Source organism: Diorhabda sublineata, chromosome 5 (genome assembly GCF_026230105.1).
Source record: "Diorhabda sublineata isolate icDioSubl1.1 chromosome 5, icDioSubl1.1, whole genome shotgun sequence".
Classification (NCBI taxonomy): domain Eukaryota; kingdom Metazoa; phylum Arthropoda; class Insecta; order Coleoptera; family Chrysomelidae; genus Diorhabda; species Diorhabda sublineata.
The window spans coordinates 5,606,150-5,624,714 of NC_079478.1; the positions used below are offsets into that span (position 1 = coordinate 5,606,150).

At 32.9% G+C, this 18,565-nt stretch overlaps 1 protein-coding gene across 1 annotated transcript in view; it reads right to left on the minus strand.

The window, feature by feature from the left end:
* LOC130444377 (carboxypeptidase D-like) overlaps window positions 1-18,565 on the minus strand; it is a 33,757-nt gene that overhangs the window by 3,674 nt on the left and 11,518 nt on the right. The window contains exons 5-12 of the mRNA XM_056779471.1: window positions 18,081-18,199; window positions 16,781-16,960; window positions 16,378-16,664; window positions 12,625-12,839; window positions 4,218-4,354; window positions 2,423-2,744; window positions 856-1,026; window positions 386-504 (exon numbers count right to left, since the gene is read on the minus strand). Of these exons, the coding sequence (XP_056635449.1) occupies window positions 386-504; window positions 856-1,026; window positions 2,423-2,744; window positions 4,218-4,354; window positions 12,625-12,839; window positions 16,378-16,664; window positions 16,781-16,960; window positions 18,081-18,199 (1,550 nt within the window). The remainder of the gene's footprint in view (window positions 1-385; window positions 505-855; window positions 1,027-2,422; window positions 2,745-4,217; window positions 4,355-12,624; window positions 12,840-16,377; window positions 16,665-16,780; window positions 16,961-18,080; window positions 18,200-18,565) is intronic.

Below are 18,565 nucleotides of genomic sequence, written 5' to 3' on the forward strand. Positions count from 1 at the left end.
TATGAATATGGAACTTATTTATCTGTTACTATAAACTCTGGAGTTCCATACTTTCTTTTTTAATTCTTTAAGAATAGGTTACATCCAAAGAATGCCATACGATATTTTATAGCAACAAAAAAAATGGTGGACATGGAACAATCCGGATATAGATACTAATGATCTAACTTTAGCCAAATTTGCCACGGGTAATGAGCTACTACATCATCATCATACCAATGTTAAGATAACTATCCAGCTCCATGACGGGTCAGAAATAGCGACACGACTTTAGACGATTAAACTTTCCTAGTTGGTGAAGGGATATTGTTAAAAGCTGAGTTATATGCTTTGATTATTATAAACAAAGTAAAAGTGAAAAGTATCAGTAGTAAAAAGAAATTACCAATTTATTTTCATTCCATAATGTTGATAATAACTCGGCATGAGGACGTTTACAGCATGACAATTCTAATGTCAGTTCCATGCAACCATGAAAATTGTAATTATAATCACCCATTCCACCTGAAAAAAAAGCTGTGAAAATTGGAAAATCTGTCACAGTATATTGAAAAAGTTGACAGTTATATATTTTTAAACTTTATACAACGCGTTTTCAGTTTTTCCAAAACATCAAAAATAATCTTTTGAAAGCTCGACATAATACGATCACCTCTCCATTTCTCAAAAATGGCTTTCCACCAAGCCATGACGACGATAATATACAGATTGAGACAATTAATCATAACGTAATGAACTTTTATTGTTCTACAGGTGTATTGCATTCGTTTATCTTATCAAGGGAAAAAAACTAAACGATCAAATCATTGGGATGTAATCATTCACAATATTTATACTGGAAACAACTGAAAATACCTCTAAAGCCGTACCATGCTGCACCATTAGTAATTCCACCTACAAATTTTTCGTTATTATCCGGACATTTTTCACCCTTATGCATTTTTGGATGATTATTTGAATACGTTCTGGCCAAGTACTTAAAAACGTCCTTATCAGGAGTTTCAAAAGCTTCACCATCAGCATTATCTGTAAAATAAAACAAAATACAGTAGAACTCCAATTATCCGAATTAATGGGGACCGGGACCCATTCGGATAATCGGAGTTTTTTTTAAAATTGCCATTGGAGAGATATACGTTTTGATATTGCACTATTTTTTTATTGAATTAAATGAAAGAAACATGATATTTTCACATGTTTTAAATATAAATAAAATGTACTTATGTACAAGTTTAGAAATAAAAATCATTGTTTTTCAAACATCTCCGTCAATGTAAGCTGTTTTGCGTTCTTCATCCGTTTTATGGCAGCCAGGTCACGCATTCGCTTGACGGTGAGCAGTGGTGGTCACACTCGGGCTGACGCTCCATCCACTTCAAAGCAGTCTCGAGGCCGGCAAATGCTTCACTAGCTGATGGTCCAGCGTCTACTTCAACATCAGCAGAAAGTTCTTCTTCCACTTCCACTTCAACATCTTCTCTCACACTTTCAACAATTTCATCGTCATTGAGAATTTGAAAACCAGGGTCAGACGTGTCACAAGCCATCCACTCTCCTACATCTTCAGCACTTACTTCTGTACAACCAGAAATTTTTACAATCATTTTTCTTATTTCCTCTAGTGCCAACGCATCTGCATCATCTTCATCCTCTCCATTTTCTTGTTTCTCATTTTCTTCAGACTCTTTTTTTTTTGTTTTTCTCAGACGGTAGGCCTTTCAGTTTATTCCACGCACATCTTAGCATCACTTACACTTTTTTTGGACAAATTTTTTTCTGAAAGTGATTCGGATAATCGGCGATTCGGATAATTGGAGTTCTACTGTACATTATTCCTGCAGCCTAGTATTATAAGAGAACCATATTGTAAATTTATATACAGGGTCTTTCAAAACGTTCGCATGCGAGTTATATCACTGCATTAAGCGAAAAGAATCGATTAAAAATCACTAAACAATCACATGTCTATAACGCATAGATTAATCGCCAATTAACTATAAGGTTTAGCCAATCAAAGCTTGTGGAACGTTTAAAAGTATTTAGCTGCTGCAGAGAATAATATGCGCCGAAAAACTTTCGAGTTTGGATTAGAAACAAAGGTAAGTTCAAATATGCGGCAACAGCTAAATACTTTTTTGACTCTCTCGACCGCTCGATAAGGAGGAACTTGTTAATTTTTGATTTTTAATGTCGATTTTTGTCGCTTAATGCAGTGATTATAACTCGCATGCAAACGTTTTGAAAGACCCTGTAGAACGGACATTAGAATTGATTTCTTCCAGAAAGATAGGACTCTTTCTGTAAAAAATTGGTCTCCTTTCTGAAAGTGGTAGCTTCAAATATCTAAGATCAATCTGACAAATTTACCCATATACAATAATAATATTTTGACTATGAAATTTTTTTTTTATATTTCACTTACTTGGATTTAAATCATACGGATAATTTGCAACAAGAGCTCCTTCGTGTAAGGCAGCGGACAGAATAAATTTGGTATTTGTCATCCAATTGATAAGGGCTTCCGACTCTTTGGATAAAATTAAATCTGGATCTGGACAAAAAAAATCCGGAAAATTACGATTTAAATCTATATCCCTAAAAGGAACATTTCTTCCAGTAATTCCTTTACAAGCTACTCCAGCTACTTCGAATCCATCTGGATTAATTGTAGGAACGATATGGATCTTAGTATTCTTTAGTAGCCAAGTGACATTTTTATCTTTGTCAAATTGGTCAATCAAGTACTAGAAAGAAAAAATTTGGAATATTAAATGTGCAGTAGGCATGAACTCAATTTGGTGAATTTTTTCAATGAAATTAAGATCATATAATCTTATTATTGTCAATTGTAAATATTTTGGAGAAACTTGGAGACAAACAGAGGGAGAATCCCATATTAGAGATTTCAGTAAAGAAAATATTTTCTCCATAAAACGCTCCGTTAAAAATTTTCAAGCTTTCGTATAAATATTTTTAATATAGACGATTGATGTGAAAATAGGTGTTTTTCAATCTTATTGAATATATTTTTTCTGGATCCTTATGAATAACATCTATCAAATTTTGTTTACATCTGTATTTTAATCGTAAACTTGACGGTTCCATATTATTTCCTCAGTCTTTCATTTCTCACAACATCATAAGTTGTATACCAATATTCAATATAGTCTTTTATTAAACTTATGAGTCTATCAGTACATATTTTACGAAGTGTGATTGAAAAATACGGTAAAGAAAGTAAATAGGTATATTTTATCTCCTTACTTGAAGGACTATAAAAAGTTTCGAAGATTTCTGACCACAAAATTGATATACAGGACTGTTTTTAAAAAGCCGTTTATAATACACGTTCTCACACAAAAATATTTAATTTTAATAATTCTTGAATCCCTACTAAGCCCGGTGAGAAATTAACGTGTTGATGCGTTCAGATCAATTAATTCAAAAAAGTTGTCCCATTATTTGCCTTAGATAAATTATTTCGTAGGGTATCGAATGTAGACAGTGCCAGTTCGTATGGTAAAGACAGACAGATTCTATTATTATTAATCTGCATGGAAGTTCAATTAGAACCATTTAATCCATCATAATATATTTTAATTATTTCAACAATAGGATGCCATTACTACTATTTTTCCCCCTTACCGTATTTTTTCCATCTTATTGCAACGTCGAATCTATGGCTGAAAAATTTTCGTCGTTTATCGCCAAGATTGGTATCAAAAAACGGAATCTTCTCAAAACAGTTCCTAATTTTGTGAGGTCGCAATATGATTTCTCAAGACCTCAATAGTTTTGATTAAACTTTTTGAAACGAGGTGAACTATTGTTGAGTACCTTTTGAATCTCACAGCCATATGCCTAATTTTTATGAATTTTGGCAATGGGGTCCGATTTCTTTGTTATTCATCATTCAAAAGTTTTGGAACAAATTTCGTAATCACTCTCATTTTCTAATAATCTGTATACCTTCTCACTAAAGTATACGACAGTCTGTGTTTTTATGATTGATCAATTAATCAAATTAATTATCTACATTTTCTTTTGTTCATGCATCTTCATTAACTGATATGTTTTTAATGCCGCATTAGCAGAATGAAAAGCTGGAATGGGCTTTCCTCAACAAATAAAAGTACGAGATTTTATAGCTAGAATATATGCATCGTATAAAATTTGATTGATTCTCTGATCATTCGGTATTAATAACATAGATTTACCTCAATTAATTGTAACAAAATTTCTCGACCACCCGCTTCATTACCATGCAAATTTCCCAATAGCTTAACATTCGGGATTCCATATTGAGAAGGATCTGCTGCAGTTAAACTAAAAACCCAAAGAGGAAACGGTCTGTCTGAAAAATAATATTTCATTCAAATTCAAACCTTAATCTCCATTTATACAGTGATCGGCATAAGTCAGGCAACAAACGCAGCGTCAAAATAAATAAATTACAAAAGAGAATGGAAAGAAGTTACTGTCAAGGGCAAGTAAGCCGTCCGAGAAGAATTTCAAATTCTTCTTCAATTGCAGCTCGGACGTCGGGATGGATGCATCTTTCACTTGCAAAAACGCAGTCCTTGAGAAAGCCCAATAGGAAGAAATTACAGGGTGTCGTGTGCGGTGCGGGCCACTCAACAAATCTTCGTCTGTCTATCCATTCTCAAAAATAAACATTGAGGTACTCCCGCACACATAACGCGTAGTGCGGCGAAGCTCCATTCTGCACGAAATGAGAGAACTTTCCGGACCCGTAAGGATACTTGCCTGACTTATACCACTCTCTGTATCCAATACCAGAAGGAAAAAAGTCAACAACAAAAACTTTTAACTGTACGAAATCATAGCAAAACATAGGTCTTACTCTTTCTACACTCTTTATCCCCATTTATAAACATCGCATTGTATACTTGTGAAAGGACGATGATAATACAATAATTTTGTTAATTATAAGATCCTTACCAAACTCAGCATATAAAAAAGACAGGTTTATGATTAATTGAGAATGTAAAAGGATTGCCAAATTTCTTATATTGAAACAGGACGTTAGTTATCATTATACGAGGATATTTTGAAAAATTCTTAGCCTACTATAGAACCAAACAAAATTTCAAAGTCAAAAGATTTTATTACTCAACATATTCTGCTCTTAATTAGATACATTTATTGCAGCGAACCTGCAACGTCTCTACACCTTTCAATAGAAATGTTTCTTCTTGCTCTGCAAACCATACTTCCTCGGCTTTTATTACCTCTTCGTTGGAAGAAAATTTGCGACCTTTTAAACTTTTTTCAGTTGAGAAAAGAGATGATGGTCGGATGAAGCCAACTCTGGGGAATAAGGAGGGCGTTCTAGTAATTCAAACCTTAAATCACGAATTTTTTGTATGGCAACCGGAGGTTTGTGTGCAGGGGCGTTGTCCTGCAAAAACCAAACACCTTTGGATACTTTCTCGCGTCTTTTCTCTTAAATTTTTTTCCGTATAGTGGTCAGTAATTTCGAATAGTAATCTACAATTATTGTCGCAAAAAACTGATGCAAATGCTTTTCCAGCAGATTTTTGGACACAAAATTTCTTAGGTCTTGGAGAACTAGAATTCCATCGATTGTTGCTTTGTTTCTGTTTTGGCCCAATTCGACAGTCTGATAAAATAATGTCATGAACTGCATCCGGGACTGACACAGAAACTGGCTTTCTCGATCGGTTATCATCTTCAATGGAAAATTTACCTCTTTTGAAGCTTGCAGTCCAATTTTTCAGGGTCGTATACAAAGGACATTGATCACCAAGGATATTATTATTTATTGCGTGGCTCTGGTTTACTTTTTTGACGTCAAACTATACACTTACACTTCTAATAAATTATTGTTCGTTACTATGGTAACGCAATATTTTGTTTATGCATGGAACTGGTCTAGGCTAACTAGATATCAATACATCCTCGTAATGAAACATTATGAGTAATATCTTAACGGGAGACTTAGTTTGACAATCAATTGAAGGCAGTGTAAAGAAATAAAAGTAATCTCCAATACTCTGGAGCAATAACACCACATAAAAATTAATTTTTAAATATTGCTTTCTTCCAGTACTTCAGTTGAACAAACTGGATTCACATTATACATTGTATTAATAAACATAATTATGGTCATAGTATACACAGATTTACTATTCAAGAAAATAATCTCCTTTCAGGTAATAAGTATGCAATTACCTACATATACTTGATTGCGTATTATTTATAAAACAAGTAATAATCTACTCCGCTTTGCTCTCCCAGTCAAAAGGAAATTTATTTAAATAATTATTGTGACAAAAGTGAGTTTTTTCATCAAAAAATGACAAAAAATAAATTATAGTTCGAAATAGAAACTTTTAGATTAGGAAAATCCTTGATTTCATCAATGTAAACACAACCAAAGTGTGGGGAAAGTACCCAACGCTTTTTAGGATTATTTGTTTGTTGATTAGTTTGATTCTAATTTTTATAGATGATTTTTCTGTCCAAATCTAGTTAAATATGTACACTAGTTTATGATACATCTGTTACTAAAGATATTTAGCTATTTCTGACCAAATATATAATGATATTAAAGTATAAAATTGAAAAACACATGTATTTACCAAGAAAAACTTTACTAAAAAGTATTGGGTTCGTTTTTATGCTCTTTTATGATATATAGACTTTGGAAAATGGCTATCACAGTCCAACATTATATTTATATCTCAGAAACCCTGGTAGCCCTCTTCTATGATGCGTGGGATCTGATGCATATGCTTCCCCTGCTCTTCGCTCATATCTCTTCTAAAATTTTTCGGAAACCTATGCAAGTGTCCATGGAGAAAGTGGAGTTTCATACCGATGTCTTTCAATTCTAAATCTTTCGTAAGTTGTCTAATTGGGGTCATCAAAAATACCTGCTTCAATATTTTATGTTCAATGTTCAACTCTACTATACCAAAGATATGTAAAATCGGAAAATTTAGTGCCACTTCGTTGCCAAGAAGAATGTTCAATGCTAAATCGACACAAACACATTTTGTTCAAGACCATCGAAATGTTATGAAACTCTTTTTTTAACTTCATGGTATTCATTTCTATTTGTAATACATTATAGGCTACATTTTGAGCTGTCAATGAATAAAAGCCAGTCTTTCACAATAAAAACTTATCTTAGTATCTGAAGACAGCAATTTTTTCAAGCTTTGAAGCTAGAGCTTGCTTAGAAAAATTTAAATCCTTTACAAGATCATCTAACTCATTTTTGGAAAAGCATTTTTTCTCATTTGGCATAACTTTAAAATCAACATCATTTTGTGAAGAAGTTGGTTCTTCAATGTCTTGTTTCAAGGCGTTAAATATATTATCAGATAGTGAAAAGTCAGGTAGTGAAAAGTCAGGTACTTGGTTACTGCCATTTAGCATGATTTTTGGTGTTTAAACTGTTTACGCTACAAAAAAAAAACAGTCTTGATAATTTCGTGATTCTCGTCAAATAGTCGTTGTTCAAAATTCAAACGTACTTCTTTTACCACTTATCCATAATCTTAATAAGTATTTTTCTCCAATTCTGGTACAACTTTTCTACAATCTTTAAACACAAATTATTCACATATATAACAAAAATCTTGATTGTTACAAAAAACGACTCTTTGAACTCACTTATGACGCCAAAACTTTAAATACTTATCTTAACACAATTAGATAAGCCTCTACGGTTAAATGATAATAAACAAATTAATTCGAGCTCTTCAAACAATTTTTGGGATAAAAAAAAGTCATAAGTGAACATTATCGACCACAAAATTCGGGGCAACAAACAAAAGTTGAATTTTATAAATTACCGCTATTTTTCATTTTGTAATTCATTTTCTGACAAGAGGTATGGATATTTTTTCGATTCATTATTTATTTTTATATCTGATTACATATTTCATTTATAATTGGAGATATTTTTGATGATCTATGATCATTTGCTCTCTTCCCTAACGATTGGGTTATTTCGCATATATTTTTATACAAAACTGCTGTATTTCTGTTCCTTGTTACTATTTTTTTAAAGAAATATCAGCATAGATACGTTTCTGAATCTTCTTTAGAACAATATTTGTGATTTTCTAAGTATTAAAAAAAGTTATTATCAGTTTTAAATCGTAATATTGTATAACTATTAAAATGAAATCAAGAGAGATCAGGTAAACTAATTAAATTAAATAGCCATCTCTATTTTAAATAATGCTAACGAAATAGGTCAAATTATTATCACCAGTGAATACAATTTAAAAGCAAAACTTGCAGCTTATCTGGTTGTAGAATTCCAGTAAACTCGTGAGTCAAATTTAAATTTAGTAGAACGCATAATCAAATTGATAAATGCGATAATATGTGGTTTTAGTGAGACTTTCTCACCACAAACTCACACAATAATAACTTATCGTCATTAAATAAATAACAGAAATTTCAATTAAGAAGAACAATTACACCTAATTCCTTTTCATTCAAAAAGGGATGTCTGAAAAGTTTCCGACATAAATACCTATTTATCAATATAATTTGGACATTCTTTGAAATAGTCTCACACAAATATCAATAATGGGGCGCGGATTCCACCTGTCTGATAAATCTATATAAGGGTCTTATAAGATCAAGAATCGACTATGGCTCCATAGTTTATGCATCATGCGAGAAAACACACCTCAAGCAACTTGACGTATTAGAAAACACTGCACTAAGAATCGCCACCGGCGCATTTCGAACAACACCGATAGAGAGTCTCCACTGTCTAACTGGAGGACCACCCCTTCGACTGCGAAGAATGCAACTTAGCATAACCTACGCAACATCAGTATTATCAAATAGAAATAATCCAGTTAATTACAACATCAAAACAGATCGCTTTAAAAATTTATTCGGAAACAAACAAACAACGATTCCCTTCTACGAAAGAATTCGCCAATACACAAACATCTTGACAATTGAACTACCAGTTTTCTTTCCAATCAATATAAAAACTCCTCCCCCTTGGATAATCCCTATTCCTAACATCAACGTTAATTTGAGTTACTACAAAAAAGAGGAAACAAACCACCCCCTGATAGTTCAATCATTTCACACTCTCGTTGAAGAAAACCTCAAAGAATACCATCTTATGTACACTGACGCATCCAAAACACCTAATGGCATAGGAGCAGCAGTTATACTAGCAAACGAAAATTTTGCATTTAAGCTATCTCCTCACAATAGCGTCCACACTGGCGAACTTTATGCCATATTTCAGGCATTAACAATCGCCAGCAGATTTGAATATAAAAAAATTGCAATAATTACTGATTCTATGAGCTCCATCAACACCATTAAACAACTCTTTCCCAAACACCCACTAGGTTCCCTCATTAAAACCCAACTATACCTCCTCCACCAATCCAAAGCGTGTGTCCAAATTATCTGGGTCCCATCGCACACCAATATCCCAGGAAACGAAAAAGCGGATCAATACGCCAGAGAAACAGCAGATAACAACAAAGCAACAATTGTGCGCGAAGTGATGGTCAGTGATTTCAAAGCGGTAATAAAAGCGAAAGTGGCAAAGTGAGTGGAACAGGTCACAGTCAATATTGAAAACCATCAAACCATACGTTAAACCATGGAAAGGTAGTCCAAAAAGTCGCGCAGATCAAATAAAAATCGATCGCTTAAGGCTGGGTCACACTAAAGCAACACACTCCCATCTATTTAATAGAGAAAACCCACCGATATGTGAAACTTGTAACGAGAACCTTAATGTTGAACATTTATTGTTAAACTGTCGAAAGTACAGAAATGAAAGAATACAATTTTCCAGACAATATAACCACCTTACTCAATAAAAATTCTAATAATGCAAACATAATTAAGTATTTGAAAGACACCAAATTATATCACAAACTATAATTGACATGTCGCTAATAACATTTGTAGTTGATGCGATAATAAATTTATAAAAAAAAAATATCAATAATTTTGGAAGATTAGTTGCTGTTTGACAATTGTATGGGTTAGTCGTTATAAAGGTTTTTCCGAAAATGGAAAAAATTGAGTATTAAGCAGTAATTGAATATTTGTTTCGCCGGCGTCAACCAGCAATATCATCGGAAAACACTGAATAGTACTGAACGACTTTCGTATTGAGATTAGATAGATAGAAGCTACTAGATTATCAACATAATCCATATGTCATATATTGACTGAAGAAATATGCATGCGGACGCGGATTAAGTAGACTGATGCGAATTTTTTGCGACGATTCGTAGCTGTAGATAAAATCTAAACTGAAAATAAAAAAGAAGACAATGGATTGAAAGGGATAAATATGCTCGAAAAAAGGCGAAGACAGTTTTATCAGCTGGAAAAATTATATTCAGATACGTTACTTTATGGTTTTCCAAATGTATATACAGGAAACATCCGAAGATTTTACAATTCTACGCAGTGTAGTTTTAGTAATTTGTGATAGAGACATTATCAAAATTTTGCATTTTTTCTCAGCTATGATTGCACCTTATTTAAGAAAACTTCATATCGCTGAACAAAGGTCTGAAATCCCTTCTCAACAACGTTTCACACGAACTCCCTTGCTTATTTAAAATAAATAAAAGGGGATATTATAATTCAGAGGGGGTGTTGCAAAGGGGTAATATTTTCATACTGTGAATTGTCAATTTAGGGATAAAAGTCGACCTGTTTCAGGTACATATGCTCGGAAAAAGGCAAAGACAGTTTCATCAGCGGGAAAACTTCAGATATTCAGATACGTTACTTTATGGTTTTCCAAATGTATATACAGGAAACATCCGAAGATTTTACAATCCTACGCAGTGCAGTTTTAGTAATTTGGTTGAAAATAAATAAATTTATTGTCATAAGAATCATCACTCTTTCTAGTTCATTGAGAATAATTAGATTCTATAAATAACTTATTACAATAGACCTTTTACTAATGACAATGAGAAAAGCCTTAGGTAGAGTTAACCTTCATTCAGAATCCTGCTCAAGCTTCCAATTTGCTTTTCAGATTATATTTACTACTTACCTACTCTAAACACAATACTTAGAAAAACCAACAAAACCACAATCCCGGAAGGCACTTCTTCAAAAAGCAATTTCGCAATAAAACTAGAAATAATAAGTTTTAAAGTCCAGCAAAATACACAAAAACTTACGGCAAAAGCCTATGTCTACCCAGGGCAGGCATGTTTGAATTGGCATCAGCTGATTTGACAATTCAATTGAATAACATTGTGTGTGACTAAACGGGAAATATTTAGAAATGGGCGTCAATAATTAGTTTCAAATAAGTAGCCCCGTGTGTAGAAGACCTATGAGATTTTGCAACTCTCATACAACATTTTGTATTACCTCAGGGTATATTTTGTTAATTTGGTTCGTTATCCTAACTTTTAAATCAACAATATTGACTGGTCTATTAGAATATACTCTAGATTTTAAATAACCTCATAAGTAGTTTCACGTACGCGTAAAATGTGCAAAATATGGTGAGATCCGTCTTGTTGGTAGTTGATCGATCTATCTCATTTGGATGATTAGCATCAAGAAAAAGTCTTTGTAATGTAGGCACTAAAAAGTTAATAAAAAAATCTAGATAAATCTCACCATTAACTATACCCTCAAAAAAATAAGTGCCGATAATTTTATATTAATTGATACCAACCCAAACCTTCACTTTTTTGTAGGATATTGCGTGTGAATATCACAAATCCCTTGAGAATGTTTTCTGCTTCAATATCTACTGTTAACTGTTTCGTTTAAATGAAACGTCACCTCATCAGATAAAACTATTTTGTTTAAGAGCAGATCTGCTTTCATTCTATCCATCATCAATTCACAGAATTCTTGCCGTCTATCAGAATCATCTTCATGGTGGTATTTTTCTTTATGCAAAACTTTCAAAATAGATGATTTACTTCTCGAGTTGTTTTATGCGGATTTTCCTCAATCTCTAGAAGTATATTCAACTTTTTTGTGTTCGGTTTTTCAATATTTTTCACATGTCCAGTTTCACGAAACTTTTTTTCAATTTTGCTTACTGTAGACTGCGAAACGTGTTGAAAAAAAAACTTTATATTACTGAACAGAGGACTAAAATCCCTTTCCTACAAAACCCCTTTTCTTTTCAAGGGAATGCTTATAATTCAGAGGAGATAATATTTTCATTCTGTAAATTGTCAATTTAAGAATAAAATCGATCAGTTTCAGGTTTTTTCACAAAGTACATGATAAAGCTAATATTGATTTTATTCCATACATATAGACCGCATTGTATAATTGAATCATTAAAAAAAATATGAAATAATAAAATATCAAAACAGTGAAATCATCCCAGTCTATTATCATTTTTCTAAATAAAAATGGGGGAGAGAGAGTTCAAAACCCACATCAGTAATTTGAAATAAAGTCTGTTCTAGATAGAAGACGAAATACAAGCTAATTGAGTATTTCAAATAAGAAAATGTAGATTCATCAATAGCAACAAAACAAGAACCATCCGAAATTCATGAGAAATATAAATTTTATAGGTACAATATACTCGAAAAAAATAGAATATACTTATGCTTAATATTTTACCGGGATTAGAGGAATTTCCAATGCTGTAAAGCTTCGCTGACAATTTTTTCTTTCCGGTATTTTCAAGTTCTTTCAAAACATCTTGCAATTCATCGTTTGTGTGATATTTGAATTCCAACAGGCCATAAACACCACCGAAAACACCAATTATAAAAACACTAAATATCATTGCTCGTCTCAAGCCGCTACAGGCCATATTTATAGAATGTCTGAACCTTCAAATTAGATTCAACGTAAACTTATATCAACGCTTGTGGTTTGAAAACTAACCTGATATCAGATTATTTTCTTGTTTATAAAGTTACCAAGCAATTTGTAATTTGTGGATCGTACATTATAGTGTTTTAAAAATAAAAGTTATCTATAGGTTTCCGGAGAAAATTCAGAGCCGTACTAATAAGCAAACCACGTGTCGAATATATTCTGAGCTGGTAGAAAGCAAAAATAACTCCAATAATAATGTTTTTCTTCTCAAATTACCACCATAGAAAGATCACAAAGTAAACACATAATCAAATTGTAATGTTTCAATGTTCTCTATTATGAGTTAATTTTATTTAACATATTTGAATAAAAGAGAAACATTCTGGTTGAGAAACCCGAGACAACGTCTAGGACAGATAACTGGTTTAACATTCAGATTAGCTAGGAATCAAAAGTTTATAACCAAAACGATATGGAACGTTGTGAAAAGGTTCAAATTGAATCTACCATTACTTTCCATCTTTTGTACCAATATACTGATGTTTATCAAGTTCAAGTTCCAGTGAAGGAGTAAAGTTGTACCAAGAAATACTATTCATTACAAAAGTACAAAGAACAACGTAAAGTATAACGTTGTCCGCTCAGAAAAGGCGTGCCTTGGTAGCTGATTCTACAGGCTAGCACTTCTCCAAAGAATCAGTCCTGATAAATTGAATTTATGGGCGTATGCGAACAAAATCGGTATTCATAAGCCATATCGAGTAGAAAACTGCTCTAGGGATTATGTTAGACAGCTCGGAAGATCATTGTTCGTGATAGTAACGGTAAAAAACAGTCAGATCGGCGATCCTTCATCCATGCTTTAAGCTGTGTCCAAATTTCTGATAAAACCTGCATCGCCTATGAGTGCAACTGCTCTCTTCTGTGTTGAGTCAAGCATCTCCGGGGTATGTTTGGGAGCTGAGCTTCATATGCGAGCAAAATTCTAAAGCTGGACGAACCTGCGCCTTGTAGAGGATTTGAAGCTGTTGCAGAACACATAGCTTTTTGGTTCTAAAAGTTTTTGTGAAGCTGCCTTAGCTACGTCGACCACGTGAACTCCGAACCTCAACTTTCATGATGCTTCAAGTCTAGACAGGACAAAATCTAGACTTGCAGTGCCAGCCATCTGTGTAAAAATAACAGCCTGGGTCTTCGCTGCATTAAACTCAATCAGATTACTTCCAATCCATTCCAGAATATTTTCAAGATCGGTATTGAGTTTATTGAGGGGATTGATTCACTTCATGAATTAAAAAAATGCTTATGTTTCAAAATATAACAGCCAATCGATTATAATGTAATAAATTTTCAGACCTGAAGATACATGAATTAAATAGAGAGCAATATATCCTGGCATAGTAATGTGGCCAAAATGCAAAAAAAATTATGTTCTACAAGAACCATATTTGTCTATTCTTGGAGTATTGCTCGCGCATCTGGAGTTCGAGTCGTAAGCATACTCTAAGGATTCTGGACACGATAAATAAACAAGCAATACGACTTATAGGTGATATCGAGTTGACCAGAAACCTTGGACAGCTTTGAGCATAGGAGAAAGGTCACGAAACTAGCTCATAAAGCCAGAGATCGTCTGTCCGACCACAATGTCAATTTATCAAGACTGCAACATGCATTACAACCTACAGAAGTTCAAGAGTCGAAGGAAAAGTTTCGAATACCTAGACCAAACTACAATTGGATTGCTAATCTGAGGTTTTCTACTTTTTTAATTCTGTTTTTAAGTGATTACATCTAGTGGATAGAACATCTCTGGGCCGTAAATGGATTTTTCTACCAAATTATTCGCTATATGTTTATGTGAATGAAGGTTAAAAAATTGGGCAATAATAACAAAACAGATAAACATTAAACGCCAATATACTTTATTGTAACTCATACAATATTTACATTTGTTAATATAATTATTTAAAAAGTAATCTATACCTATAAGTTCTGATTCTAAGCTAATTTCGCTGCCTATTTTTAAATAATACAATATAGATTCAAATATACAATCTATCTATTATTTTTTAATCGAAAAATCACAAATATAAGGATTTTTCAGAAACTATGATCTAGGTTAAGGTAGATCACCTGTGAGCTTATTGCGGATTCTAACCCAGAACGAGACATTTTTTGAACGTAGCGCTTAATTTTCTATAGAGATTCTTCTTCATTCTTCCATTCTTCTTCTTCTACCCCTCCGTACGGATTTAACACAAAAGTTTGATACTAATAAGCTATTTTTATGTTGAAGTGTTCAAGAGAATTAATAGTAGACAGCCATTTAAGTTGAATAAATAATTTTTAGATTTCAAGAACCCATAGACAGATGAAACAACCCATTAGAGAATCGCACTTACCCACGGGTCTACTAAAGTAGAAAGAATCATAACAAATGACCACGATCCGAATGATTCGATCAGTTCGAACAACAATGAACGTGATCCGGATTAGTTTCCGATAATTGAGATCATGATTGGGTTGAACCGGTCATAGTTTCCGAAAAGTCTTATAAAGTAACAATCACTGTTCATAAAAGCTTACTTTTGATGATATACATGGTATATCCAATAAAAAAGAAACACTTACATAAGATAGTAATAAGCAAAGTATTCTACTGATTATTTTCTAATTATGTACCTACTTGAATTATCTTTCACTGCAAATAGAATTGGCATGTATGTGTTAGAACTTTGATTTACAGGATTCAATATTTTGATGAACTTTGTTAATATTATGATAATACATATAATAAACTACAAATGCTTGTGGTGTCATCATCATTGAAATGCTAGTGATAACGTCGTTCATTTTGATGGATTACGAGTACCAATTTCTTTAAAAAGAATACAAGAAATCTAAACTCAATACTCCAAACTCCAAACGCTAAATATTAGCTTTGTTCGTTGGTCTGATTCCAAAACAATTCAGGGTCCGATCGCGGAGAGTGGAAAGAAGTCATAGATCCGCAAGTGCGCATGCGATCGGACCCTAAATTGATTCGGAATCAGACCAACGAACAAAGCTAACATTGTCACGGCATGTTAATTCTGTGAATAAGTAAATCATATTGAAAAAATACTCTAATTCAATACTTCTCTCAAAAATTCAAGACACATTAGATATCAAATTGAAAAAGAAAACTTGAAATAATTGAATATGGATTTCGTCATGAAAATCGCTACTTGGGAGTAAAATAATATTAGTCAAACATTTTTTTTCTAATAAATGTCTCAAATATCTGTAACGAAAAGCAAAATTTCAACTCGTAGTCGGTATAAAGTTCAAATTTGTGTGTCTTCATCCTAAATACAAAATCCTGCATAGAAGTAAGCCAAGATGAAATCTGTCCTTTGAAAATATTTTCGGTATAGAAATTTTCTACGTAACATGTATAAACTATCTAAATCGCTATTCAATGTAGAAGTAACAGAAAGTATGAAATAGGAACTTCATTCTCATACCGTGTTAAACGGTAGTCAAAATTTTCAGAATAAAATTAACTTTGTAATAATAACAAACACCACAAAATCTAATAATTGTGATCGACTTATTGGATTAGCTAAACTTATAGTGGTTATCATGTGAGTTGTAAGTTGTTCTCCAATACTGCTTGTAGTCGTAGTTTTTTGAGTGGTCGATGTTGTTGATGATATTACCGTTGTCTCACTTGTAGTTGGAATCGATGAATTTAGAAGAAATATATTTAGTTTGGTCAACTGAGGATAGCTCTTTCCATACTCCTTAACAGTGAAATTTTGAATTTTTTTGTAGTAACCTTTAGCCTCGACCTGAAACAAATCGTATCCACTAAATATTTGATTTCATCATAACTACCTTGTTTTATGAGAAAATATTCTTCTTTACCACAGTAAAAAGTAATTTTTTTCATAGAAATTATACTAACCTCAACGATATATTCACCAGGCAGTAATATTCTCCAAAATTCTCCCGTTGGACCGAAATTCTTAAACTGAATGTTTCTACCAATTATTTTCATTGTTGCTTCTATAGGTCGGCCTGAAATCTCGTCAAGAACTTGCCCTGTAACTCCTCTATTTGCTTGCATGATATAATTGAGGATTGCCTAAAAAATATTACAGTATCCCAAACATGAGGTTGATATTAAAGATAGAGAGCAGCATGTATCATTACTCAATAAGTCTTGTGACTTATACACAGATGACGCTCCCATTGTCAAATACATATGACATTTATGAAATACCAACTTTCAAAATACTATGTGAGAAACTTCGTAACATTTCGATTAGTTACAAAAAAGTGACAGCCATTAAGTGGAGCTACTTTTGTTATTTTCAAAACCATCGATTCAAAACAACTTGGTGAGTTAATTAACCATTGCTTTTGATAAAAAAAATTATAAAAGCTCGGCAATGGCTCTGTTTCATCAAAAAGAACCATTTGTAATTGATTTGCTGAATTTAAACGTGGTCGTACAGACACCGATGAAGGTGAACGTTCTGGTCGTCAATTGAAATTGCGTGAGATAGCTGCGGCCATAAAAATATCGGAAGGCGGGTTTACTCACAGTCGATCAAAAACAACACCGTGTTGATGGTTCAGAACAGTGTTTGTCCATGTTTACTCATAATAAATCAGATTTTTTGCATCAATATGTGATGATGAATGAAACATGGATCCCTTACTTCACTCCGGAATTAAAACGAACATCATCTGAGTGGACTGCACCCGGTGAACTACGTCCGAGGCGTCTAAAGGCAACAACAGTCAGCTGGGAAGGTTATGGCTTCAGTATTTTGGGAAGAGCATGGATATTGTTCATCGACTATCAATAGTGAATACTAACGTAGAGTTGTTGGATCGTTTGAATGTAAAAATCAAGGAAAAACGGCCTCATATATCGAAGAAAAAACTACTGTTACACCAAGACAATGCACAATATAAAATGGATTGATTAAAACAAATGAAGTCTCATTAATTTTTTTGAAACCGACACACAACGCAGAAGAATAATTAATCTTCAAAATGGAAAGATCATTTTATTGATATAATTGCGTTTTTCTTGAGAAACAAAACAGCTCTGCAGAGGGGCATATCCTGTATCAGGGCCAACTCCAACAAACCTTCCTCCCAAACCAACGAATCTCCCTCTCTTTCTCTCTAAGAAAACAAATTTTTGAATTTCATTTTTACTTGAATTATCAATTTTCTTATTGTATACTTACATTTTTGTTATCAGCCCAAATATATTTAAGATCCTTTATAGGAGGATATTTGCAACAGGAAATCTCGAATCTGACTTCCATACAACCATGGAAAATATAATTATAGTCCGTCATATCAGCTGTAATGAAGAAACCGACTAAATTTAAAAAGAATTTTGAAGAAAAATCGCTTCTTGGAAACATCCAATCATAGAATGTCTTTTTATAAAATTTGATAGATAATATTAGTTCTTATTACTTCGGTTAAAATGAATCATTTTATTTACAAACAATATTCCTGTGGGGAAAAGTTTAGAAACGTTAGATGATCGTATTAATCATTTTATCAATTTTCGTCATCCTATCTGAAGATATGGAGATATCCTGTCAAAGTACAGACAAACATTGATATATGATATGATGTATATTATTGACAGAAACATTCACCTTTTCAGGAAATAATATCCATCAGGGGATTTCTTCTTCTACTCATTTTTATTTTCGAC